The sequence below is a fragment of the Carcharodon carcharias genome, chromosome 6 (assembly GCF_017639515.1).
Source record: "Carcharodon carcharias isolate sCarCar2 chromosome 6, sCarCar2.pri, whole genome shotgun sequence".
Lineage (NCBI taxonomy): Eukaryota > Metazoa > Chordata > Chondrichthyes > Lamniformes > Lamnidae > Carcharodon > Carcharodon carcharias.
In genome coordinates this window covers 138,880,779-138,907,380 of record NC_054472.1, presented here as the reverse complement: position 1 = coordinate 138,907,380, position 26,602 = coordinate 138,880,779, and the positions used below count along the sequence as shown (strand labels likewise).

At 40.4% G+C, this 26,602-nt stretch overlaps 1 protein-coding gene across 5 annotated transcripts in view; it reads left to right on the top strand.

Moving 5' to 3' along the window:
- The window catches only part of virma (vir like m6A methyltransferase associated), a 121,738-nt gene extending 97,371 nt beyond the window's left edge, over positions 1-24,367 (top strand). For 4 of the 5 annotated variants that reach the window (XM_041189286.1, XM_041189289.1, XM_041189284.1 and 1 more), the window contains 4 exons: positions 14,195-14,254; positions 19,469-19,531; positions 19,974-20,108; positions 23,986-24,367. In XM_041189286.1, the coding sequence (XP_041045220.1) occupies positions 14,195-14,254; positions 19,469-19,531; positions 19,974-20,108; positions 23,986-24,122 (395 nt within the window). In that variant the 3' untranslated portion in view covers positions 24,123-24,367. The remainder of the gene's footprint in view (positions 1-14,194; positions 14,255-19,468; positions 19,532-19,973; positions 20,109-23,985) is intronic. The other variant, XM_041189287.1, reaches the window with a different exon arrangement.
- The last annotated feature ends 2,235 nt before the right edge of the window (positions 24,368-26,602 follow it).

Genomic DNA, 26,602 nt, shown 5'->3' with positions numbered 1-26,602 from the left:
GTTGGCAACAGCGCTTCCTTAGCGCTGCAATGGAGTGTTAGCTTTGATTTTTGTACTCAAGCTCTGGAGTGGAGCTTGAACTCAGAACCTTGTGATTAAAGGTGTGAATGCAACCAACTGAGCCAAGGCTGACACTTGAACATTCTTAATTTCCTGAATTTCAGGTAATACAACTGTAGTTGGTGAAATTTCTCTTTGTATTTTAGCCCTTTGACTTATGATATAATTCTGGTAGATCTCTGCTGCACTCCCTCCAAGGGCTATTTACCCTTTTGAATATCTGGTGCTCAGAACTGCTGACAGTACTCCAGGTGTGATCTAACCAAGGCTGTAGGATAATGTCTATCCCCTTCTATTCTAATGTTCTTGGTATAAAGGCCAGAATTCCATGAGCACTTTTGATTATTTTCTGTCCCTGTTCATGATATTTTGATGATCCATGCAGATTGACCTCCAAGTCTCTTTGGATTGCCACTGTTTGTAGCTTTGCACTATTTAGGAAGTTCATCCTTTTTTGGTCCAAAGTGGGTGACCTCACATTTGCCTACATTGAAATCTATTTGTCACAGTTTTTCCCATTTACTTAATATTTTTATGCCTCCATCTACACTGCTTACAATGCTACCTGGCTTGTGCCATTGGCAAATTTGGATATGTGACTTTCGATCCGATCATCTAAGTCATTAATAAAAATGGTAAAAAATACTGAGGCCCCAACAGAGATCCTTGCAAGACACCACTATTCACATGCTGCCACTTAAGAGTACCTGCCTGTTATCCCTACTTTGTCTTGCCACTTTCTAAGCAGGTCTTCAGTTCCGTGAATTTCAACTTTAGCTAACAGTGTCTTATGAGAGACTTTATCAAATGCCTTCTAGAAGTCCAAATAAATGACATCCCTGCCTACTATTTTGTCACCTCTTCAAAAGTTTAATCTGATTGAGCAGGCATGATTTACAAATCTACACCAACTGTCTCTGATCAGCTGAACATTTTCCAGGTGTTCAGTCACCACATCCTTAATTGTAAACATTAATAATTTTCTGATAACAGATGTTAAGCAAAATGGTCCATCATACCCTGATTTCATCTATCTCTATCCTTAAGGGGCAGAGTGACCTGTTCATGTATCCCAGTGTTAGCAATTATCATCTGTAAGGTTATGATTTTTAGGTTGGTCTGAATATTCTGAATGTGGGCACCATTAGAGTCGCAACTGTAGAGCTTTAGTTTCCTGGTCTCCCATTTTTCACCATTCTTAAATAGTGGAGTGATGGATGCAATTTTCCAATCAAAAGAAATTATTTCCAATCAAGAGACCTTCAGAAAATTATAGTTAGGGCATCTGTTGCCCCCTACTTCCTTTAAAATCCTAGGATGGAAATCATCTGCTCCTGGGGATTTGTCACTTTTATTAGTCCCTTTTCTTTGTTACTGTTATTTTGCTTCGGCCCATTGTGTCTGCAGCAGTTCTTCGAATGAGCAGTTTGCTTAGTGCCGTTCTCCTGCCTTCTCCTGTTACCCCACACATTCTTCCTTTTCAAATAACACTCCAATTCTCTTCTGAATGCTTCAATTGAATCTGCCTCCACTACACTCTCTCAGGCAGTGCATTCTAGACCTTAACCAGTCGCTGCATAAAAAAATTTTTCCTCATGTTGCTTTTCCTTCTTTTGCCAATTCTTTAAGTCTGTGCCCTCTCAGCCTTTTTTTCTCCAAGTAAAGTAACTGTAATTTCTCCAATCTGTCATCATAACTGAAGTTGCTCATCCCTGGAACCGTTCTTGTGAATTGTTTTTGCATTGTCTCAAATGCCTTCACTTCCTTCTAAAATGTGGCGCCCAGAACTGGATGCAATACTCCAGCTGAGGTCGAACTAGTGCTTTATACAAGTTCAACATAATCTTCTTACTCTTGTACTTGTGCCCTTATTAGTAAAGCCTAAGATACTGTATGTTTTATTAACTACACTCGCAATCTGTCCTACCACCTTCAATGACTTATGCACATGTACACCCAGGTTTCTCTGCTCCTGCACTCCCTTTAGAGTTGTGCCTTTTATATTGTCCCTCTATTTTCTCCCTACCAAAATGAATCACTTCAAATTTTTCCATATTGAACTTCATTTGCCACTTAGCCACCCATTCTATCACCTTGTCTATGTCCATTTGAAGTTTTACACAATCCTCTTCACAGTTCACAATGCTTCCAAATTTCATATAATCCACAAATTTTGAAATTGTGCCCTGTACACCAAGGTCTAGGTCATTAATATAGATCAGGAAAAGCAAGGGTCCCAACACTGATTCCTGGGTAAACTCCATTATGGACCTGGCTGTAGCCTGAAAAATATCCATTAACCACTAAAATAAAAGCAAAATACTGCTGATGCTGGAGATCTGAAATAAAAATCATATTAACCACTACCCTCTGTTTCCTGTGACTCAGCCAATTCCGTATCCAATACTTGCTACTATCCCATTTATTCCATAAGCTATAATGTTATTCACAGGTTTGTTGCCTGGCATTGTATCAGATGCTTTTTGGAAGTTCCTGTATACCATGTAAACTGCACCGCCCTCATCAACCCTCTTCAAAAAAAACTCCAGCTGGTTAGTAAAACACGATTTTTTCTTAACAAATCCATGCTGGTTTTCTTTAATTAACCTGCATTTGTCCATGTGCCTATTCATTTTGTCCCTAATTATTGTTTCCAGAAGTTTCCCCACCACCAAAATTAAACTGACTGGCCCGTAGCTGCTGGGCTTATCTTTACATGCTTTTTTTTTTGAACAAGGGTGTAACATTTGCAATTTTCCAGTCCTTTGGCACTATCTCGAGTCTAAGGAAGACTGAAAAATTATGGCCAGTGCTTCCGCAATTTCCCTTCTCACTTCCCCCAGTCTCCTTGGATGCATCTCATCTGGTCCTGGTGCCTTCTCAACTTTTAAATGCAGAAAAAGTTTGGTGAGTCTTAATCCCTTGTTAAGTATTACTTTCCTTGAAATGTCCAACACGCTATTCGTTTACTAACCTGTAAATGATGAAGCAAAATAATCATTCAACATATCTGCATTTTCTTATTTATTTAGAGATCACATTATCCATTTTCAAGAGGTTGCTCCTAACATCAATACATTAAAAAAACAGTAGCAGGAGTAAGTCATACGGCCCCTCAAACCTGCTTCTCCATTCAATAACATAATGACTGATCTAAACTTGGCCTTGGCTCCACTTTCCTGCCTCTTCCCCTGAACCCCTGACTCCCCTATAGTTCAAAAATCTGCCTCTATGTCAGCCTTGAATATATCCTATGTATTGGTTTCACTTTTCTCTGGGCAAGAGAATCCGAAAGATTGCACTGATAGACAAAATTCCTTATCATCTCAGTCTTAAATGGACAACCCCTTATTCTGAAACTATGCCCTAAGGACCAATGTTTACTCATCCTTCTTTCTGCTTTCATCCTTCTTATATAATTGTTAGAAGCTCTTACTGCATGTTTTTATGTTTGTTGCTAATTTACTCTTGTAATCTGTTTCCCCCCCTTTTTTAAGTTAACCTTTGCTGAAATTTGCCCAATTTTGTGGCCTACCCCTAATCTTTGCAGCATTGTATGTCTTTCCTGTTAATTTGAAGTCATCCTTAACTTTCTTGGTTATCCACAGAGGTCCATCATACTCCTGGGGATTGTCTTTCTCAATGGAATTTTTTTTTTTGAGAATTATGAAGTAACTCCTTTAAGGTCTTTCACTGTCTTATCTTTTATTATTTCCCAATCCATTTTAGCCAACTCTGCGTTTATACCATGTAATTGCCATTAAGTTCAGAGTATGTGTACATAAGTCATTAAAGATGGCAGGGCATGTTGAGACAGCAGCTATGAAAGCATATGGTATCTTAAGCTTTACTAATAGGGGCATTGAGTACAAGAGTAAGGAGTTCATGTTGAATTTGTATAAGACTCTAGTTAGGCCTCATCTGGAGTGCTGCGTCCAGTTCTGGGCACCATATTTGAGCAAGGATGCGAAGGCATTGAGGAGAGTCCAGAGGAGATTCACAAGAATGATTCCAGGGCTAAAGAACTGTCGCTATGAGGATAGATTGAAGAGGTTGGGGCTGTTTTCCTTGGAGAAAAGAAGGCTGAGAGGATACCCTAATAAAGGTATTCAAGATCTTGAGGGATATGGACAGGGTAAATGGTGAGAAACTGTCCCCATTCAAGAGAGCACTAAGAACTAGAGGGCACAGATTCAAAATAATTGGCAAAAGGAGTAAATGTTATGTGAGGATTTTTTTTTTCACCCAGAGAGTGATTGGAGTCTGGAATGAACTTCCGGAGAGGGTGGTGGAGGCAGGTTCAATCAGATTGTTATCTGAAAAGAAAGAATGTGCAAGGTTATGGGGATAAGGCAAGGGAATGGGACTAGTTAGAATGCTCTTTCAGAGAGCGAGTGCAGACTCAATGGACCAAATGGCTTCCTTCTGCACTATAAAGATTATGTGATTCTATGATTCTGTGAAGTTTAAGTTCTGCGTTTCAGACCCAAGTTTCTGAACCACAGATTGAATGAAATTCTATCATGCTATGATCACTAATCTCTAGAGGATCCTTTATATAATTAAATAATCCTGTCTCATTACAAAAAATGACCTTCCCTTTGGGATCTGTGGTGACTACACTATTGAGTTTTCAATTCCTAGATGCTTTTCCTATTATGTTTGTTTCAGGATTCCATTATCTTTCCTATCAGCAATGTCAAGCTAATTGGTCTGTAGCTCCCATGAATTGTTATTTTATGAGGCTTTAAATTGGGGAGGGGTTTGACGGGGTGGGTGTGAAGATAATGTTTCAAGTTTTGGGGGTAGTGGGAGAAGGTTGACAGCAAAGGCTAGAGGTCATGAGTGTGGGATAGTCACTAGCAAATCTATAGGGATTTCAGGAGGGACTTCCTTGCTTGGAGGGTGGTGAGAATGTGGATTACTGTCATGAGGGGTGGTTGGGATGGGTGGCGTAGATACATTTGGAGGGAATGTAGATGGGCACAAGAGGGAGGTGGGTGTTGAGGGATGTGCTAATGGGATTGGATGGGGAATGCTGGTGGGAGGATTCTGGAATGGTGCAGTGATATTGGCGTGAACCATTTGGGTTGAATGGCTTGTTTCTATGCTGTACACTTGATGTAATTTTATGTAACATGGGTTGCTTTGTACAATGGGAAAATTGCAACCCGTTATGAATCGTTGTTTGGTAGTACAGAACTGGAGTATTGCTGAAAAAAATAAACATTTTTTGTCAAAGTTTTCCATCTTGCACTCATCAGGACGATTCGTAAGGAAATACCAATGTCAGAAGAAACGCATATTTATACTGTATGAGAAGAGAGTGCTGATTGGTTGGCAAGTGGACTCTGATTGTTAGAGGTGTTGCCATGGAGAGTGCACCAGTTGATGGTGACTGACAGTTAACTGCCGAACATTGTTTGAAATTTAAACCAGGCAACTTGACTGGTCAAGGCATTGCCCTGGAGAATGAACCAGCTGGTGGCTGTCACTTATTTTGTTTAGCTGAAACAGGTGCAATGTGTGTACCTTTCCTTTCAGTCTGCAAAGAACAGGGAACTGTATATTAATAAACGTAGCTTCAAGTACACGTAAATGTGTCACAATGCAAGCCCAACTGACAATCTTAAAATGGTTGTCAGCGTAATTCTTGGCACACTGAGGATTATTTAGCAAATATTGTCCAATTGCGGAATCACATCTAATGTGAGACACTGTTTTGAGTTTTACAAGCTCGGGCTGGTTGGGTACAGTCGTACCTTGCCTGTTGCGAACAGCGGAAGGGATATTCTCTTTGATATGATCCGCCAGTCTTTGGGACATATGGCCTAAATACCTAGCATTATGTTGGCACTCTTGCATCGCATTACTCATTTGTGTGATGGGCAGAACATGTTTTTTGCTTGATATTTTCTTGGGAATTGTCCTGTTGACTCCAAGATGAAAAGCTTCAACAAAAAATCTGTTTTTCAGCAATACTGTTATGAATATTCAGAGAAGCGGTAACCCTGGCATCACAGTAACCCTTGTAAATTGAAGGGTAACACCCCTTGCATTATGAGGAGTAATTTAGTGGCAATATGAACAACAGCTATCCTGATTTTATAACGATCAGTAATCATGACATTTAAAAATAATAAGAATTTTACCTACCTGGTAACATGAAGAGTAGTAACCTGTGCTAATGATCCAAGTGCTAACAGTAACCAGCACCTACATGTTTGTAGCTCCTGACTACCCTAGTAAAATTGTGAAAATATTCTGTGTTGATTTTTGATATCTTTTGCAAGTTTCTTTTCAGACTCCCTTTGTAACTCTCAGTATCTATTTTGTCACCCTTTGATGTTCCTTGTATCATTCATCAGGATGTGTTTATTTTCTGCATTTTCTATGCTTTGTCTTTTTAGACATCTACAGTTTTTTTTGTCATCTAGAGCTTTTTCCCCTTAGAGGAATAATCTGGTTCTGTATCACTTAAATTTGTTTTTTGAACCAGCTTCCACTGATCATCATCTGTCTTGATCTTTGACAGATTTTCTCGGTTTATTGTGACAATCTCTGTTTCACCACACTGAAGTTAGTTTGTCCAAATCTAGAATCTTATCTATTTCATGTTTCTCCCTTTCAATCACTGTTGACTCGATCATATTATGTTTGCTATTTGATAAGTGTTAAAGCACTGTTAACTACATTTGGCTCATTACAAAATCTAATTTGGCCTGCCCACTTATTGGTTCTAGGACATACTTTTGCAGAAAAACTTCCCTAACATGCTGAGGAAACTCACTGCCTTTCTGACATGCTCTCGTCAACTTATTCCAATCCATATGAAAGTTAAAATTCCCACATTAAAACTCTTCTACCTTTTCCACATATTAATCTCAGCATTTATACATTCTACCACTTCCCAGCTGCCACAAGGGGGCCTATACACAACTACTGCAACCTTACATCCTTTTCTATTTCTTAATTCCACCCATAAATTTTCACATCCTGCTTAAGTTTAATTAGATCCTCTGTTACCATTAAAGTGATTTCTTCCTCCTTAATCACTGAGGATATTCCACACCCTCTACCATTTTCCTTATCTTTCCTGTTGGCTTTATATCCAGGTATATTTAGTTCCCGGTCCTGACCATCTTGCAGCCATGTTTCATAATGGCTACCATATCTTATCATTCAAGTTGAATTTGCAATTCATTCAGGTTGTTCCTTAAACTCCATGAATTTGTATAAATGCTTATTTGGGCCACAAACCCTAATGTTTGCTCTAATGTTTTATTCATGTGTTTCTTATTTCCCTCTCCTGGTTTAATAACTTTACATTTGTTATTTTTCCCTTTATCTGTTGTGCCTAAAGTGTAATTTCTGACTGTGACTCTTCTCTTTTTTTGAATTAATATTTGTACTACCTTTTCATCCTGACCCCTCTACATTTCCCTCCTATTTACTGGATGAAGCCCTTGTTACTGCCATGTTTTTCCCTTCCTGGAACCCAGGCTCAGCCCAGTTCAGGTGGAGCCCGTCCCGGTGGCACAGTTCGATCCTGTCCTCGTGCTGGTGCCAGTTCCCCACAAAATGGAACCCCGCCTTCCCGCAGCACTCATTCAACCATGTGTTCCCCTTCCTATTCCACGAATCGCTACATCAATTTATGTCTGGTTTAGGTAATAATGCAGAGATTATAACCCGTTCTTTAATTTAGTTCCTACCCTAACACAACTTCTTGCATACTATTCCTTACGTTGTTGATCCCAACATGGATCACAACAACAGGATCCAACCTCTCCCTCTCCAAAATCATTTCAAGCCAATTCTAGATGTCCCTCATTGTACTTTCAGATAAGCAACGTACCATGTAAGACTCTTGGTCCTGCTGACAAGAGAATTATAAGGAATTATTTAATACCCTATAACTACCCCATTATGCTCAACTGCGCTCTGAGGTAGAGCATTTCAAAAATTCTCAACCCTTTAAAGAATCTCAGTCCTAAATGGCCAACCCTTATTCTGAGACCGTGACCCCGTGTTCTAGATTTCCCAGCCAGGGGGAACATTTTCTCAGTATCTACCCTTTCAACCCCTTAAGAATGTTGTATATTTCAATGAGGTCACCTCTTGTTCTTCTGAACTCCAGGGAATATGGGCCTAGTCTACTCAATTTGGTGAATTGGGACAATCCCCTCATTCCAGGAATCTGCCCGCGAACCTTTGTTGTATTCCCTCTAAGGCAAGCATATCCGTTATTGGGTAAGGAGATCAAAAGTATACACAGTACTCCAGATATCTCTTTCCAAAGCCCTACATAATTTCTTAATTTGTATTCTCACCTGCGTGTCAGCTATGGCTCAGTTGGTAGCACTTTTGCATGTATGTTGTAACTATGACCTTCCTTGTTTAGGGAAACCAAAACTGTATCCAGGTGTGGATCTCATCAATGCCCTGTAATATTCACTGTGCCTTCATAACAAAAGCTAGCATACCATTTGCTTTCCTAATTGTTTGCTGTGCCTGAATGTTAAACTTCCTGTGATTCATGCAGTGGGACATCTAGGTTTCTTTAATGCTAATATTTCCCAGGTTCTCATTATTCAAAAAATATTCTGCTTTTTTATTTTTCCTATCAAAGTGGATAACTTTACAAAAACAAAAAACTGCGGATACTGGAAATCCAAAACAAAAACAGAATTACCTGGAAAAACTCAGCAGGTCTGGCAGCGTTGGCGGAGAAGAAAAGAGTTGATGTTTCGAGTCCTCATGACCCTTCGACAGAACTAGGTGAATCCCAGGAAGGGCTGAAATATAAGCTGGTTTAAGGTGGGGGTGGGTGGGGAGTTGGGGGGTGGGGGTTGGGTGGGGCGAGAGAGGTGGAGGGGGTTGGTGTGGTTGTAGGAAAAAGCAGTGATAGAAGCAGATCATCAAAAGATGTCACAGACAACAGAACAAAAGAACACATAGGTGTCGAAGTTGGTGATATTATCTAAACTAATATGCTAATTAAGAATGGATGGTAGGGCACTCAAGGTATAGCTGTAGTGGGGTTGGGGGGAGCATAAAAGATATTAAAATATTTAAAAATAATGGAAATAGGTGGGAAAAAGAAAAATCTATATAATTTATTGGAAAAAAACAAAAGGAAGGGGGAAGAAACAAAAAGAGGGTGGGGATGGAGGAGGGAGGTCAAGACCTAAAGTTGTTGAATTCAATATTCAGTCCGGAAGGCTGTAAAGTGCCTAGTCGGAAGATGAGGTGTTGTTCCTCCAGTTTGCGTTGGGCTTCACTGGAACAATGCAGCAAGCCAAGGACAGACATGTGGGCAAGAGAGCAGGGTGGAGTGTTGAAATGGCAAGCAGCAGGGAGGTTTGGGTCATTCTTGCAGACAGACCGCAGGTGTTCTGCAAAGCGGTCGCCCAGTTTACGTTTGGTCTCTCCAATGTAGAGGAGACCGCATTGGGAGCAACGAATGCAGTGGACTAAGTTGGGGGAAATGCAAGTGGAATGTTGCTTCACTTGAAAGGAGTGTTTGGGCCCTTGGACGGTGAGGAGAGAGGAAGTGAAGGGGCAGGTGTTACATCTTTTGCGTGAGCATGGGGTGGTGCCATAGGTGGGGGCTGGGGAGTAGGGGGTGATGGAGGAGTGGACCAGGGTGTCCTGGAGGGAACGATCCCTACGGAATGCTGATAGGGGGGGTGAAGGGAAGATGTGTTTGGTAGTGGCATCATGCTTGAGTTGACGGAAATGGCGGAGGATGATCCTTTGAATGCGGAGGCTGGTGGGGTGATAAGTGAGGACAAGGGGGACCCTATCATGTTTCTGGGAGGGAGGAGAAGGCGTGAGGGTGGATGCGCGGGAGATGGGCCGGACACGGTTGAGGGCCCTGTCAACGACCGTGGGTGGAAAACCTCGGTTAAGGAAGAAGGAGGACATGTCAGAGGAACTGTTTTTGAAGGTAGCATCATCGGAACAAATGCGATGGAGGCGAAGGAACTGAGAGAATGGGATGGAGTCCTTACAGGAAGTGGGGTGTGAGGAGCTGCAGTCAAGGTAGCTGTGGGAGTCGGTAGGCTTGTAATGGATATTGGTGGACAGTCTTATCACCAGAGATTGAGACAGTGAGGTCAAGGAAGGGAAGGGAAGTGTCAGAGATGGACCACGTGAAAATGATGGAGGGGTGGAGATTGGAAGCAAAATTCATAAATTTTTCCAACTCCCAACGAGAACACGAAGCAGCACCGAAGTAATCATCGATGTACCGGAGAAAGAGTTGTGGAAGGGGGCCGGAGTAGGACTGGAACAAGGAATGTTCCACATACCCTGTCTCTTTATGGGGTATGTGGAACATTCCTTGTTCCAGTCCTATTCCGGCCCCCTTCCACAACTCTTTCTCCGGTACATCGATGATTACTACGGTGCTGCTTCGTGCTCTCGTCGGGACTTGGAAAAATTTATTAATTTTGCTTCTACTCTCCACCCCTCCATCATTTTCACGTGGTCCATCTCTGACACTTCCCTTCCCTTCCTTGACCTCGCTGTCTCAATCCCTGGTGATAGACTGTCCACCAATATCCATTACAAGCCTACCGACTCCCACAGCTACCTTGACTGCAACTCCTCACACCCCGCTTCCTGTAAGGACTCCATCCCATTCTCTCAGTTCCTTCGCCTCCGTCGCATCTGTTCCGATGATGCTACCTTCAAAAACAGTTCCTCTGACATGTCCTCCTTCTTCCTTAACCGAGATTTTCCACCCACGGTCGTTGACAGGGCCCTCAACCGTGTCCGGCCCATCTCCCGCGAATCCGCCCTCATGCCTTCTCCTCCCTCCCAGAAACATGATAGGGTCTCCCTTGTCCTCACTTATCACCCCACCAGCCTCCGCATTCAAAGGATCATCCTCCGCCATTTCCGCCAACTCCAGCATGATGCCACTACCAAACACATCTTCCCTTCACCCCCATTGTCGGCATTCCGTAGGGATCGTTCCCTCCGGGACACCCTGGTCCACTCCTCCACCACCCCCTACTCCCCAACCCCCACCTATGGCACCACCCCATGCCCACGCAAAAGATGCAACACCTGCCCCTTCACTTCCTCTCTCCTCACCGTCCAAGGGCCCAAACACTCCTTTCAAGTGAAGCAACATTTCACTTGCATTTGCCCCAACTTAGTCTACTGCATTCGTTGCTCCCAATGCGGTCTCCTCTACATTGGAGAGACCAAACGTAAACTGGGCGACCGCTTTGCAGAATACCTGTGGTCTGTCCGCAAGAATGACCCAAACCTCCCTGTCGCTTGCCATTTCAACACTCCACCCTGCTCTCTTGCCCACATGTCTGTCCTTGGCTTGCTGCATTGTTCCAGTGAAGCCCAACACAAACTGGAGGAACAACACCTCACCTTCCGACTAGGCACTTTACAGCCTTCCGGACTGAATATTGAATTCAACAACTTTAGGTCTTGACCTCCCTCCTCCATCCCCTCCCCCTTTTTGTTTCTTCCCCCTTCCTTTTGTTTTTTTCCAATAAATTATATAGATTTTACTTTTTCCCACCCATTTCCATTATTTTTAAATATTTTAAAATCTCTTATGCTCCCCCACCCCCACTGGAGCTATACCTTGAGCGCCCTACCATCCATTCTTAATTAGCATATTAGTTTAGATAATATCACCAACTTCGACACCTATGTGTTCTTTTGTTCTGTTGTCTGTGACATCTTTTGATGATCTGCTTCTATCACTGCTTTTTCCTACAACCACACCACCCCCCTCCACTTCTCTTGCCCCACCCAACCCAGCCCCCACCCATCCACCCACCTTAAACCAGCTTATATTTCACCCCTTCCTGGGATTCACCTAGTTCTGTCGAAGGGTCATGAGGACTCGAAACGTCAACTCTTTTCTTCTCTGCCGGTGCTGCCAGACCTAGTGAGTTTTTCCAGGTAATTCTGGATAACTTTACACTTCGTCACATTGTATTCCATCTGCCATCTTCTTGTCCACCTACCCAACCTGTTTATATCCCTCTGCAGCCTTGTTGCGACCTCTTCACTGCTTACTTTTCCACCTAACTTCTATTGTCAGCATACTTGTATACGTTACACTCAGTTATTAATATACATTGTAAATAGCTGAGGCCTATGTACTGATTGTTGCTGCATCCCGCAAATTACAGCCTGCCAAGCTGTAAATGTCTGACTTATTCCTACTCTCTGTTTTACTGTCCATTAACCAATCCTCAACCCGTATTACCCCAAACTCAAGAGTCCTAGTTTTTTGTAATAACATCTTATGTGGCACCTTATTAAATACTTTTTGAAAATCCAAATACACTGCATCCACTAGTTCCCCTTATCCATTCTACTAGTTTCGTCCTCAAAAAATTCTTAACAGATTTGTCAAACACAATTTCCCTTTTATACATCTATATTAACTCTCATTAATCTGATTATGATTTTCTGAGAACCCTGCCCACAAAAATCTACATCCTACAGTCCTGCTTTCTCATATCTTAGTTTAGCACCCTGGGATGTCTTCCCATGTTAAAGCCACAATGTAAGTACCAGATGTTCAATAGTATGAAAGGATTCAAATGAACCCAAAGAACTGTTTTTACTTTGGCAAAAGTTAATTGTTCAGGATAAATTAACAGGTTGCACTGATGATTGTCAGTAGATGATAATCTAGTTATTCGATCAATATAATTACATAAACTGTAAAAGAATTTCAAACAGATTGTTCATCTGCTGGATCCTGAGACTGGATTATAGTCAAATATTTTTATTTACAATCTATTCCTCATAATTTTTGATCCACATTGGAATTATTCAATAATTTTAAATGGAGCAATGTAAACAATAGCCTATGTGGTGTTAAGCAATTTGAATTAAGAGACGTGGAATTGAGAGTAGATTGGATGATGCATTTTTGATTTTCCATTACAGCAGCTGATATTGTGGGAAAGGCACAAACAACTGGATATCTAATAGAAAAAACACCATTAGTTGTTTATTGTTGATATTTTAAATAAGCATTTTCATCCTGAACATGCATTTGTGGAACTTCTTCAATTTGTTTGTACATGCACAATCTTCTGATCTAAATAGAAAAGGCAGAGTGCTCACTTTCATCATTGGCCTTAATGTTGTGATGAAGCTGAATCCTTTCCCTTTTCACCAAATGGTGCACCATTAATTATTGAGCTTGTACATGTGCATAGTCAAATTTTCTTTTTCTATCACTTATTAATAAAGGAACTAATAGTAGACAGGAAAGATGAAATTCAGTTGTGTTTTTATAACATTTTTGTCACTTTGTTTGGCACCAACAATCTAATGCAGTATCGAGTGCCAATGATAAACATATATGGGACTGAATTTTTGCTGGGATGTAGAGGTGGAACTTGAGGCAGGCAGACCTCTAATTTCCCACCACTCATTGGAGTAATGGTCTGCTGCCATGATCTGACCTCTGGGCAATTTTCATTGAGGCTGGTTCGAAGTGGAGAAGTGGGGTGTTGTGGTGGGTGGTTACAGCTATCTGCCCACTAGTGGTGGATAGCCAATTAAATTGCCCATTGAAGGCACTTATCAGAAGTCGTCAGCAGACTGAGCAGCCATAGATGCCTCTTTTAACTCCCATCCTGTCCCCAGCTGTGATTGCAAGAGGGTCACATTTATGACTGTGAGCTGTCCTATGGCGGTCCAGCAGCTGTGGGCGTTTTTTATTTGGAATCTTTGAAAACTTCTCATTCCCCTACCTGCATCGGCAGCTCCCACCTCTGATGGTGGGACCTCCTATTGACTGTCCAACCTCAAGAGCCCACCCTCCGTCCTTAATTGGACAGGGCTCCACTGCCTCCTCAGAAATAACCATCTGGATCCCAGCGTTGGCATTTTTGGTTCCCGTCCCAGATTTCCTGCCGATGTTGGGATCAGACCCAACAAAGATAACTCAGTCCATGACGAATAAATACTTATTGTACCTTTGCTCTGGGAATTGTAATATTTTGTTTCAAAAAGAATGTGAAATAATGATTGTGTACAATATAAGGGAGGAATAAGTCAGAAATAAGACATAGCAACAAGCAGTTGGTGGTTCTTTTTATTAACCTTTTTCTCTTTCTCTTTGTAGAAGATCTAACCTTTCTTCCAGGTCATGCAGTGGGACTCCTACATCCTAGCACCAGAAATCGTAAGTAATTTGGTGTCTCTGTGTTGGTGTAAAAAAGTTGTATGTTAATCTACATAAAGAGTAGAAAGAATTTACAATGTATAATCTGTTATGATCATTGTAAACTTGATCACAATTGAATTTATCTGAATTAATATTTGGGCAGTAAGTATCCTTTCTTGTAATGGTTTTTTGATTGTGATTGCTCATACACCATATTCCATCCACGATAGTTATTGGCACAAAGGGGCTTGAATCCATCCCATATTAATGGGATTAAATTTGGCTCTAAACTGGCAAGCTTAATCAGAGAGGCTCCAAGGATGACTGGTGTGGGAAATGAAAATTACAGTGGTGCAGTTGGATATTTTTCTAAGAATGAGGCTGTGTAGAAGGAAATTAACTCTGCAGTTGGTTGTGTTAAACCTGACCCGGGGTGTTAATGTCCTATACACCGGCATTAAATTGAGTACAAAATTTTACCAAAAATAAAATAATTCGTGGGCTGACTACATATTACAGCTCGGGTACAAGCACCTTTCCTCTGGTTTAATTGTTCAAGTTACACAATCTGAGTAGAACAGAATACTGCAAGTTGACCACAGTGATAAATTGACATAAAAGGAAAATACTGCGGATGCTGGAAATCTGAAACAAAAACAGAAAATGCTGGAAAAACTCAACATGCCTAGCAGCATCTGTGGAGAGAGAAACAGTTAACATTTTGAGTCTGTATGCAGGGTCATACAGACTCAAAATGTTAACTCTGTTTCTCTCTCCACAGATGCTGCTAGACCTGCTGAGTTTTTCCAGCATTTTCTGTGATAAATTGACAGTTTTTTTTCTCAACTGTGTTTTAAAATTAAAATTTCTAGATACATTTCGTCTTACTACCTCAACAATTGGTTATTCTGGAAGCTGATGACTTTAATCCTAAAATGCATTTTAACTCTAAATTTACTCTAAAGTTTTTAGCTCTGAATTAAAAGGTAGACAGGTAGCTTGTTCCTCCGTGGAAATGTAGCATCAGCTGTTGTGGACTTTAGATATGAGACACTTCCACTGAAGAACATTATTTTATTCAAGTCTAAATCTGGTTGGCTGCTGTAGTAAATAAGGTGCAATTCTTATGAAATTGTCCTCAATTTTTACTTCTTGCACTGACTATCCATGCTACCGATGGTCCTCCTGACATGCAGATGTGGAGAATAGCAAATGTGTTCTTCATAAATTGAAAAAATTTCTATTGATGTTCAATTTTAAAGTTATTTTTGAACTTCCAAATATTCATCAGATTGGGTGGGAATATCATGAGTAAAGTTTTCAGTTCAGTTAATTGCTCCATTGTTTACTTCATTGTTACTTCAATGAGCTGCATTCATTCTTATAAAAAATATTGTGTCTAGCGAGAACTAAGTTAGTTCCCTAAGCTTATTATTGGCTTAAGGTTGACCACTGCATTGAATCTTATGAACAGCACACACTACTCCCAAATGTGATCTTTCTGCTGGTCATCTCAACTTTGTAAAATAATACCATAATACATCCTATATAATTTTTGTGAACACCTTTATTTCAACTAATTTTCAGCTTGCTTGGCTTAGAGTTTCTAAGATCACTTCTCTGTTCTTTCTAGAAAATTTAAATTGTTCTCTGAACCATCAGTATTTCTTGGCACGCTTCCACAATGTTTCCTCATCTACTGCAGTCTGGCCCTTTCTTAAAAAAATGTAAATTTTCTTTCTATTTTGCCCTGTAACTTGATTAATTTGTGCCAGCAGCCTTCCAGTACCTCGCCCAAGTAGTCATTTATTCTATAGGAATTGTCCTGCCTTCTACCCTGGGTGTGTTGTCGGCAAGCCCAATCTGACCCTTAAATAATAACCACACAGGCACTTTCTTAATATACCAATCAAAGGATGACTACTGAGATCATTCGCGGCCTCTAGCTAATTCTGTACAAACAAGGAAGCAAATTTGGAACTTTTTGACTTTGTATTCAACCATTGGTGCACTTGCCTACAAAGTCATTCGAAAGGATGTTAAAGCCACAGGTCAGAATATTGCCGTCGGCGTGCGGGGGCGGGCCCAACACGCAAAATAACGCGCGATGATGTCGGGCATGCATCCAGATGTCATCACCCGTCATTTAGATATTTCGTTCAGCGGATGTGCACGGAAGGCGGCTGCGCACCTGCTGAACTGTCAACGACCTATTAAGGCCATTAAAAAACCAACTAAAGTTGTTAGCGACGCTGCCCATTAAGGATGGCGGGCAGGCGAAGAGCCCAGTGGCCTTCGCGTTTTTCAGGAAACCTCATTCATGAGCAGGATGAGGTTTCCTGAAGGTTTTATAAAATAATTAATTAAATTTTGCACAATTCACAAACATGTCTCGGCTCATGCCCCAACTGTCCCTCCTCTACCTGCCCACACTGGTAGTGCCGAGCGCTACTAGCCATGCGTCACGCTGGGTGGGCCTTAATTGGCCTGCCCACGTAAAATGGCGCTGCGCAGCCTGCTCTGTGCCTGCTCTCACCCAGCCCGCTCGACACAGGTAAGATCTTGCCCATAGTGCATTTCATTAGGATGATGCCAGAGATGGGAAACTAAAGTTATGAGGAGAGACTTGAGATAATGGGACTATTTCTACTGGAGCAAAGATTATAAGATTTAATCGAGCATTTTTTTTAACATCTAAAGTGCTCAGAGATAGTCTTTTGCTACTCTGCTCTAGTTTGGGAAGTCAGTGATGAGGTGGTGGGAAATCACCATTTTAAACTTTTCACTGAGAGTGAGGAGAGAAATTAGGAGATTTTTTTTTACAGAATTGATAAAGCATTGAATGCTTTTCCACATGGAGTTGTAGAAGCAAAATGCAGATGTAAAGGGTATGACATCCTCTTTGCAACAACTGCCATGTTTTTTTTGACTATAGCTTCCACTGGTATCATTGACTTTGAATTGTGTTGTTAGGGAAATATGAACTGACGGAACAATTGTGTTAATAAAAAGTTGCATGAGAATCATGACTGGGAATTCCATCTTGCATAAAACATCCATTAAGTGCCATGTGTACCTGCAGAGTTCACTGTGTTCAATAGTTCGGATAAACCTGCCATTCGGCAGAAACGAGTCCACTAACTTACAGCAGAGATATCTCAAATGAATACGGTACTAAAAGTTAAAAGTCACTTTAGAGGCCAGTTGTATGTGTAAGTCTCTGTTTCATCCATCATCGCTTGTAATTGGCTACAAATTGACATGTGCATCAATGGATGAATGCCTCTTGAGTTATGCTCCTCTCTGCCAGAGCCTATCCCCTTCCTAGTATATATTGGGGAATATACTGTTGAGGATGGCTAAAGAATAAGATAATGTTCTCATCTTTAATACTGAGGAATATTGTGCCTAACGTAATCATTTCTTTTGGTATCACTCAATTTACTTCTGTATATGATAAAAGCAAAATACTGCGGATGCTGGAACTCTGAAATAAAAATAGAAAATAATGGAAAAACTCAGCAAGTCTGTTATCATCTGTGGAGAAAGAAACCGTTAACGTTTTGAGTCCGTAGGACTCTTCTTCAGAGCTCTGAATCTCTGTATCTCTCCACAGATACTGTCAGACTAGAGTTTTTCCAGCATTTTCTGTTTTTACTTCTGTATATGATTGGTTTACTGTCCCTCCCATATCCCTCATTACTGAAATGCTGTTTTTGTCCCCTAACAACTAACATTATGTTTAGCCATTAAAACCATGCAGTGAAATATTTTTCATAATGTGCATTTTGATGCTGCATTTTTCTTATGCAATTTCTCATTCATCATCCGCACCTGACTCAAATCTAGAGTATCATTTAAATGTTCAGCACTTGTTCCATAGAATTATCTAAATCCATTGTCCCATCTCTAGTTTTACAGCTAACTTTCACTTGCTTCTGAATGTTATCCTACAAAAGCATTCACTCTACTCACTTGATACACATTTTATGAACTGCCTTGAACCAGCTCAGTTAACTAACTTCTTGAAAGTTGGTCCCTTCGGCTTTGTTTCAGAATTGCTAACACTTGTGATTATTACCCATTCTTTACCTCATAGTTATTTCCTATAACTCTTCTCTCTCTAAAATAGTCTAACAATGCTTTACATCAGCTGTAGTATTTCACCCCTAAAAATGAGAGAGAATTTAATAATAACATTGTCAACCGAGACAAACAAATGCAATTAAAAATTTAAATACTATGTAAAATATTTGAGTACCCGGAGCTCTGTGTTGGCTTTGTGAGTGAAGAAGACATTATCATAAAGACCACAAAATCCTGTGTTTGATTTCCGTTATATGTTGATTGGGTATGACGAGTGACCTGAATGCCTCTGGGCCAAAGAGGATGGGGTTAAAATCACATATTCTTTTTGTTTCTCATTGCTTTCAGTGATCTCTGCAGGATCATAAATATGTGTAGACCTCAGTTGAGAAAAAGACCAGGCTTGTATATGGAGTTACTTGTGGTAGGCTTTTGAAATTCGCAGTCAAGGCTCAGAAGGCAGCCACTTAGATGAGTTTAATGGTGGATTGCTAGTGCCATAGAATTATAACCCCAACAAGAGTTAGTACCTTCACGAGAGAAAGGGAGAGAATTGGGAAGAAATTGTAAATGTAGTGCACTTAATTGTTTTATTGTTATTTAGGCAAGTGAATGTATTTAAATAATACTGCAAAATTGTCAGGTTTTAAGTCTACACAGTACCTTTTGTTGACTGTGTATTTCTTAATTGTTTCATCTGTTATTCAATTCTCATTTTCTGAGTTTAAATTTCACCTTTTCATAAAATGATTAATGTAGATGTACATTCAAGATGTTGAAATGATTAACAAATTAAATTGTCAAAACGCAAAACAATGCATATGACTACATGAAAATATAACATTCAAAGTCACTTGCTTCCAGTTATTCTACTGACAAAATTACATAAGTACAAATATGTGAAATTCCATGTGTCCCATAAATAAATTAATTCCCAGTCTCCAGTCAGCTACAGATACATTTTAAATCTCATGCATTTGGCTGTAAAATGTAAGAATCAAAACTGGCCATCTTGCTGCAAGAATAAGTTTCGCTGCAGCTAAATGTTTCATCTGCAGATTATTTTGTGAATTTAATTTTAACAGTATCACAATTGTGCTTTCTGATGAATAAACAATTTTTTTAAAGTCCCTTTCATTTCTACAGAATTTCATTTGTGCGGTGGTATTTCAAGCCCTTTTTATGCAGCAAACAGTCTGGATGAATGGGGTACTACAATACTACATTTCATATTTATATCTGTTTGCACAGTATTTAACAGTTAACAAAAGTCAAGGATATGCAACAGAAAAGATGGCATCTTGTTGTTGGGAAGGATGCCCACTGCAGCTCTACTTACCCAGGATAATAGTGGGAAGCATGCTATGGTTTGGCTTGTAAATCATTCTCCCACTCCTCTGTGCATAGCTGTTTGTCTTCTTGTGGCTTTCTTGACCTTCTAAACATGTGCCATTTCCCCACTCCTTGGGAAGCTCTGCTATGTTTGTGTTTAATGATTGCATGGTGAAGGTATATTCATTACAAAATATTTAAGTACAATAGAGATTGAGGCAACTCTTTTCAGCTGTAATTTGTGTCCATTCTTCTAATACATTGTGTGTTTAATAGTTATTTCTGGAGTGCTTTTTGAAGAAATGTATTTTTTCTGTAGGAAATTACAGCCGTCGTGAAGGAGGACGTGGCTCAAGCTGGAGTGTCCAGAATAGTCCCCGTGGTACATACAGCGAAAATCGAGGTGGCCAAAGCAACTTTAACAAAGGGCTGCCATCAAGACAGCCTTCAACAGGTAAGGCTACTGAAAATCTACTTGCAGTTCTTACTGCTTACATTTTAGATTTAATATGGATAGATTAAGGAAGAAGAATCTAATGGTCAGGGGTGGATGGGGAAGGCATAAGACTCAGATTTTAAGTTAGGCACCTTTTGCTCAGCAGAGGGTTGGTCCCTTGTTTTCCAGTGAATGCATTCTGACATATTTCTTAATGAAATGCCCTACGAGTATTTGAAGGAGATAATGGTCTGTTTGGAAGAGTGGTTAATGTGTGATGACAGACACACCAGTAAAATACTGAGTGGAGGTTATCAAGTAATACAATAATAGAAGAACAGCTATTAGCCTATTCTGCAATTGTGAAAGTGTTTAATCAATAATGTCTAGTGTTTGTACTTAGTGATCAGAGATTATCATTTAGATCTGAATTAGTATAGATTTCACAGGAAAGTACCTGCATGTGAACCTTATCAGTGGAAGTAAAAACTGGGAAAACAGCAATAAAAAAGAGTAGTTAGAACCAATACAAAAATAAAAATAGCTGGAAAAAGTCAGCAGGTCTGACAGCATCTGCGGAGAGGAACAAAGTTAACGTTTTGAGTCCGTATGACTCTTCAACAGAACTAAGGAAAAATAGAAAAGAGGTGAAACATAAGCTGGTTGGGGGGGGGCGGGGTGCTGTGGGACAAGTAGAGCTGGATAGAGGTCCAGTGATAGGTGTAGATAGCCAAAAGATGTCATAGACAAAAGGACAAAGAGGTGTTGAAGGTGGTGATATTATCTAAGGAATGTGCTAATAGGTGACATTAAGGGTAGAAAGCAGGGCGAGCAATGTACAGATAGCCCTAGTGGGGGTGAGGTGGGGGTAAGGGATCGAAATAGGCCAGAAGGTAGAGATAAAACATGGATGGAAATACATTTAAAAATAATGGAAATGGGTGGGAAAAGAAAAATCTATATAAATTATTGGATAAAAGGGGGGATCGGAAAGGGGGTGGGGATGGAGGAGAGAGTTCATGATCTAAAATTGTTGAACTCAATATTCAGTCTGGAAGGCTGTAAAGTGCCTAGTCGGAAGATGAGGTGCTGTTCCTCCAGTTTGCATTGAGCTTCACTGGAGCATTGTTCCAGTGAAGCTCTACGCAAACTGGAGGAACAGCACCTCATCTTCCGACTAGGCACTTTACAGCCTTCCAGACTGAATATTGAGTTCAACAATTTTAGATCATGAACTCTCTCCTCCATCCCCACCCCCTTTCCGATCCCTTTTTTCCAATAATTTATATAGATTTTTCTTTTCCCACCCATTTCCATTATTTTTAAATGTATTTCCATCCATTGTTTTATCTCTACCTTTTGGCCTATTTCGATTCCTTCCCCCCACCCCACCCCCACTAGGGATATCTGTACCTTGCTCATCCTGCTTTCTACCCTTAATGTCACCTATTAGCACATTCCTTAGATAATATCACCACCTTCAACACCTCTTTGTCCTTTTGTCTATGACATCTTTTGGCTATCTACACCTATCACTGGACCTCTATCCAGCTCTACTTGTCCCACAGCACCCCGCCCCCCCCAACCAGCTTATGTTTCACCTCTTTTCTATTTTTCCTTAGTTCTGTTGAAGAGTCATACGGACTCAAAACGTTAACTTTGTTCCTCTCCGCAGATGCTGTCAGACCTGCTGACTTTTTCCAGCTATTTTTATTTTTGTTTTGGATTTCCAGCATCCGCAGTTTTTTTGCTTTAATTTTAGTTGGAACCAATATTCTGTTTCTCTCACCAAACAGGATGATGATCTCTTGCCCACACGCATTTTTGTACTTCCTAAAAAAAAGTTTTTTTTAAACATAAAGATGTGCCCATGCAGTACCTGCAAATACAACTTTTTCGTAATGTAGGATTAAAGCTGCCCATTTAGTTCTGAAAGTTTCTGCCACCCCACCATTGGATAACTAGTTGCTCGGCATTAGTTGGTGATACTACCACCGCATCAGACTTCCGAATTAGAAGTTAGAATGTGTGACTTGGTGCCTGTTGTTCTTTATTTAACCTGATTCTAGTTTGAATCTATCCTATATCCCCAAAAGTGAAGAAATTAACAGCAAGTCCCTTATATTTATTACGTGTTAAGAGCAGTATCCATATCAATAAAGATATGCTTTGATTGGAATATTCATATCTCTATCCCAGGTGGATATTTTTTAGGGTTGACAGGAGGAGATAACCAGGAGTACATAGTATAAGACAGTAGTAACAATAGGCTTGAGCGATATGATCCTGAATCTATCTTACTGGAAAATAGAATGAAAACAGAAAATACTGAAAATACTCAGGTCTAGCAGCATCCATGGTGAGAGAAAAACAAGAGTTAATGGGCTCAATTTTCGCAGAGTTGGGGAGACTCTCTGGATCGATAAAATGATGGGCAGGACCCATTTCCGGGATTCCCAATGCCCCCGGTTTTCATCAACACAGGATAAGGGTGTGGGTCACGAGCCCACACCCTGCACTTGCCAGCTAAGTTACAAGAATAGGCATCTCCTAGCTCCCCATAATTTCCATGGAGTCGGGTTAGCTTTCCAAGGACTTGTGGTTCAAGGCTCCTCAGAGGTGACATGAGCCATTGTCTGGAAAGGGAACCTTTTGAAAGGTAATTTTAGAAAGGCCCACAGCCCCCATGCCAACCTATACCCTTCCACACACCCCCAATATCCTTCATGCCTTCCATTTCAACATATGGCATTTATATGCCAAGAAAGCATAATGAGGCTTGGCTGAGAGCCTAAACATCCATTAAACTGTTGAAACAGCTGCACCCAAGGGACAGCATTGCTGGATTGACAGCTCTTCCTCTGAGATCTATTTTGTCAAATGCATAATGTTTATTTACACAAGGTATAGGTGTCAAGTGCTTGCTTCAGCTGTTGATACTTTAAAAGTCTGGATGATTGATACTTTCACTGGCTATAGTAAAAACAGTTTTTATTAAAGTTATGAATGAATAATTTTCTTTAAAGCTTTTTCACACATGCCATTGTTACTAAATGATTTATTGGTGCTATAAGATGGCATGGAGGGCATGAGGGGCCATTGGGGGTGGGTGGAAGGACACAGGTTGGCATGGTGGGGCCATTTGGGATAGTGGTAGGAATATAGGCTGGCATGGCGGGTGAGGGTTCTTTGAGGGTGAGTGGAGGGGCATTGGTTGGCATGGAGGGTATGAGGGGTCAGGGTGGGTAGAGGGACATGAGATGGCGTGGATGGGCCACGAGTGTGCATGAGGGGTGAGGGTTAGAGAGCCTTACTGTTTTGGGAATTGGAATATTGTCCCAGATCACCAAGGCGGGCTTCCGTACTTGGCAGCGCCCTTTGGCTGCCTCTGAACTGTTTCTGGGGGCAGCAAGCCCAACTCTAGTTAGCACCTACTCTCCAAAATGAAAATCCTGCCTTTGCAGGCATTTCCTCTTGAGGCTGGTGCACCAGGCCAGGAAATTTCCCATCTCCCACTACCCGCATCTAGGATGAAAATTTAACCTAACGCTTCTAGTCAATGTCATCGATCTGAATCATTAACTCTGTTTCTCTCTCCACAAATGCTGTCAAATCTGCTGATTATTTCCAGCATTTTCTGTTTTTATTTCAGATTTACAGCATCTGCAGTATTTTGCTTTTGACTCACTGAAAAGTAGGCTCCTGAAGAAGATTGTTGTAATTTATTCAGAGTTGAATGATGGATTAGTAAAATTCTTGTGTTTGAAAAGCAATTTTTCATACATGTTAATACCTGGGGAATATTATAAATTAGAACCTAGAATTTGTTTTTGTATCCCTACTTTACATTCAAAACTTGATAAATATTTTGCTGATGTTTTGTTTCATATTTCAGGATACCGCCAGAGTCCCCGTGATCGTACGTCAAGGGGTCGAGGAGCAGGACCATCATGGGGAGGCGGTGGCTCGAGGGGAAAGTTCAGTGGAGGAAGTAGTGGAAGGGGTAGACACGTGCGATCCTTTACACGCTAAATGGAGATTTTTGCACGTTTTCTTTATCTGTGAACAAGTACATTTTTTTTGCCCTCAAGAGGATGAAGTTGTGTGAAAGATTCTAGTGGAGTTTGTGGCACTGAAGGACCAATATTTGACTCCAGTAATTTTTGGTTGTGAGATTTAGTTTCAAGAAAAGTGGATATTTTCGTTGAAGAAATTTGGAAGATGTTGTCCTTTTATAGCAGTATTGAAATTTTAATAAAATGGATCAAGAAAAAAAGGCAAGTGCTTTTGATTTCATTTTTCATAATTGAAATTACTAACTGAATGAAAGAGGTGCCATACAAAATTTCATTAAGATCATGGCAGTATGCCATCTTCTATTCAATACATTGTGCCTTACAATTATGGACCAACTCTCAGTCCTGCATTCTCAACTAATTCATGCTGATTTTCTAAATTTTACTAGAGACTAAATTACAGAGCGGTTCAGACTTAAAAAGTACATTTACAGCAAAAGAAATTGCTCAAGATTATAGATGACTGAACAGATCTAGAACCCATATTTAAACTATCCCATCCACGCACTTTTCTACAGATATCAATGCAGAAGTATAATTTAAAACCTAATAGAATAAAGTCAAATAAATGCAATCCTTTTGCACATTTTAATCCCAGAAACCTGGGAATATGCTGAAAACATCCTAACATAAGTATTAGACCAGCTGAATATAAAATTACAGATATAACCAATACACTCATTTTGCATTCTTTATCCTCCATTCTACAGACTAACAGTATAAAAATTATATACTGTAGATAGGTGGTATTATGCCTGGTGTCCTACTCTTGCTTTGTTTGGAGCTTTCAAGACCACCATCATTATGCCAGTTTAATATGCCAGTTAGTGTTCTTTGGCATAAAATGAGGGGGCATGAGTAACATTCTCTAGCTCCTCTACAGAAATAGATTAGTCTTGCATTAGACCATCAAACATTCTGACAGCTTGCACAGCTAGTCTGGATCTTTGTGTTTCATGTTTAGGTTTTTCAGGATGCTAAGGCATTAAGATCAGTTAGCAAAAGCCCAGAAAGTACTATGCTGTTATTTTCACAACAATGAAAAGCAAATGGTAGTTTTCCTAGGTATAGCACCTGAATAGCAGATGGAATGCTCTGGAAAAATGTTTATTAATCCCCTTTCCCTATTATGTGCCTGGAAAGCAATGTAGCATAATTTACTGTCTGGATTTTCAGGTAGTTGAACCTGACTGCTTGATGGGAGTGGAGCAATGTCAATCACATAAATGTCTCACACCTGTGTATTTAGACTTCCTACTCTGGCGCCTTTTACAGTTTCTAGAGCTGCTTTAAAGGACTTACCTTAGGGACAAGCTACTATTGCCAAAAAAAGATTTTAGTTTTAAACAATTTTTTTTGCAGCTTCAGTACTTGTTACAGCATGCTTTTAGTCTTTCAAAGTCAGTGGTAAGTACATGCATGTGCTATCTACCCATGCAACATTATCTTCATGGCGAAACAAAACATCAATGCATGCAAATGGAAGGGCCATACGCTTCTAAGCACAACAGAGCGCATGTGCGAGGTAAGCTCTGCATGCGTGCGATATAAAAGATAACACACATGCAATCCTTCTCTGTTTTGATTACATGCTTTCCTATCTGTTCATTTGTTTTGTGCAAACTTGCTGTGAATGCCACTGCTTATTCAAAATTATTTATTAGTCAAAATATTCATTGATTACATGCCATCAATGGGTCACAATCCTGGAACTCCTTCCTCAACAGCACAGTGGGTGTACATACCCCACATGGACTGCAGCGGTTCAAGAAGGCAGCTCGCCACCTCCACCTCAGCCAGCGACACCTACATCCCATGAATGAATAAAAAAATTCCTGCATTGCTACGAGATGGAAGTTTAGCAATTGGTAAATCAAATGGAATTGGGCGAGAGGGAACAACAGCAAAAACAGGAGTTGAAATTGTAGCAGACGGGTAGAAATAATGACAAATGGGAATGAAGAAAGTATAAATGGGAACAGGATGGGGAAGGAGTGGTGCAAATGGGATCAGGGCAGGATTGACATTAAAATAATGGGAAGGGTGTGTGCTTATTAGAAGGGGATGGGACTAGAAAGTCACTTGTGTCAGGGCCCTAAGTGGCATCTTACAAGAGTTATTACTATTTTTTAAAATTTATGAATATGCCAGCATTTAAATTACCATAATTATAAACATCAATGCAATTTATGTGGTTTGTGCCTACATCTTGCACTTCAAGCGAGCAATATTCATCTATAAATAAAACAGAATTACCTGGAAAAACTCAGCAGGTCTGGCAGCATCAGCGCAGAAGAAAAGAGTTGACGTTTCGAGTCCTCATGACCCTTCAACAGAACTAGGTGAATCCAAGGAAAGGGGTGAAATATAAGCTGGTTTAAGGTGAGGGGGGGCGGAGAGAGAAGTGGAGGGGAGGGGGGTGTGGTTGTAGGGACA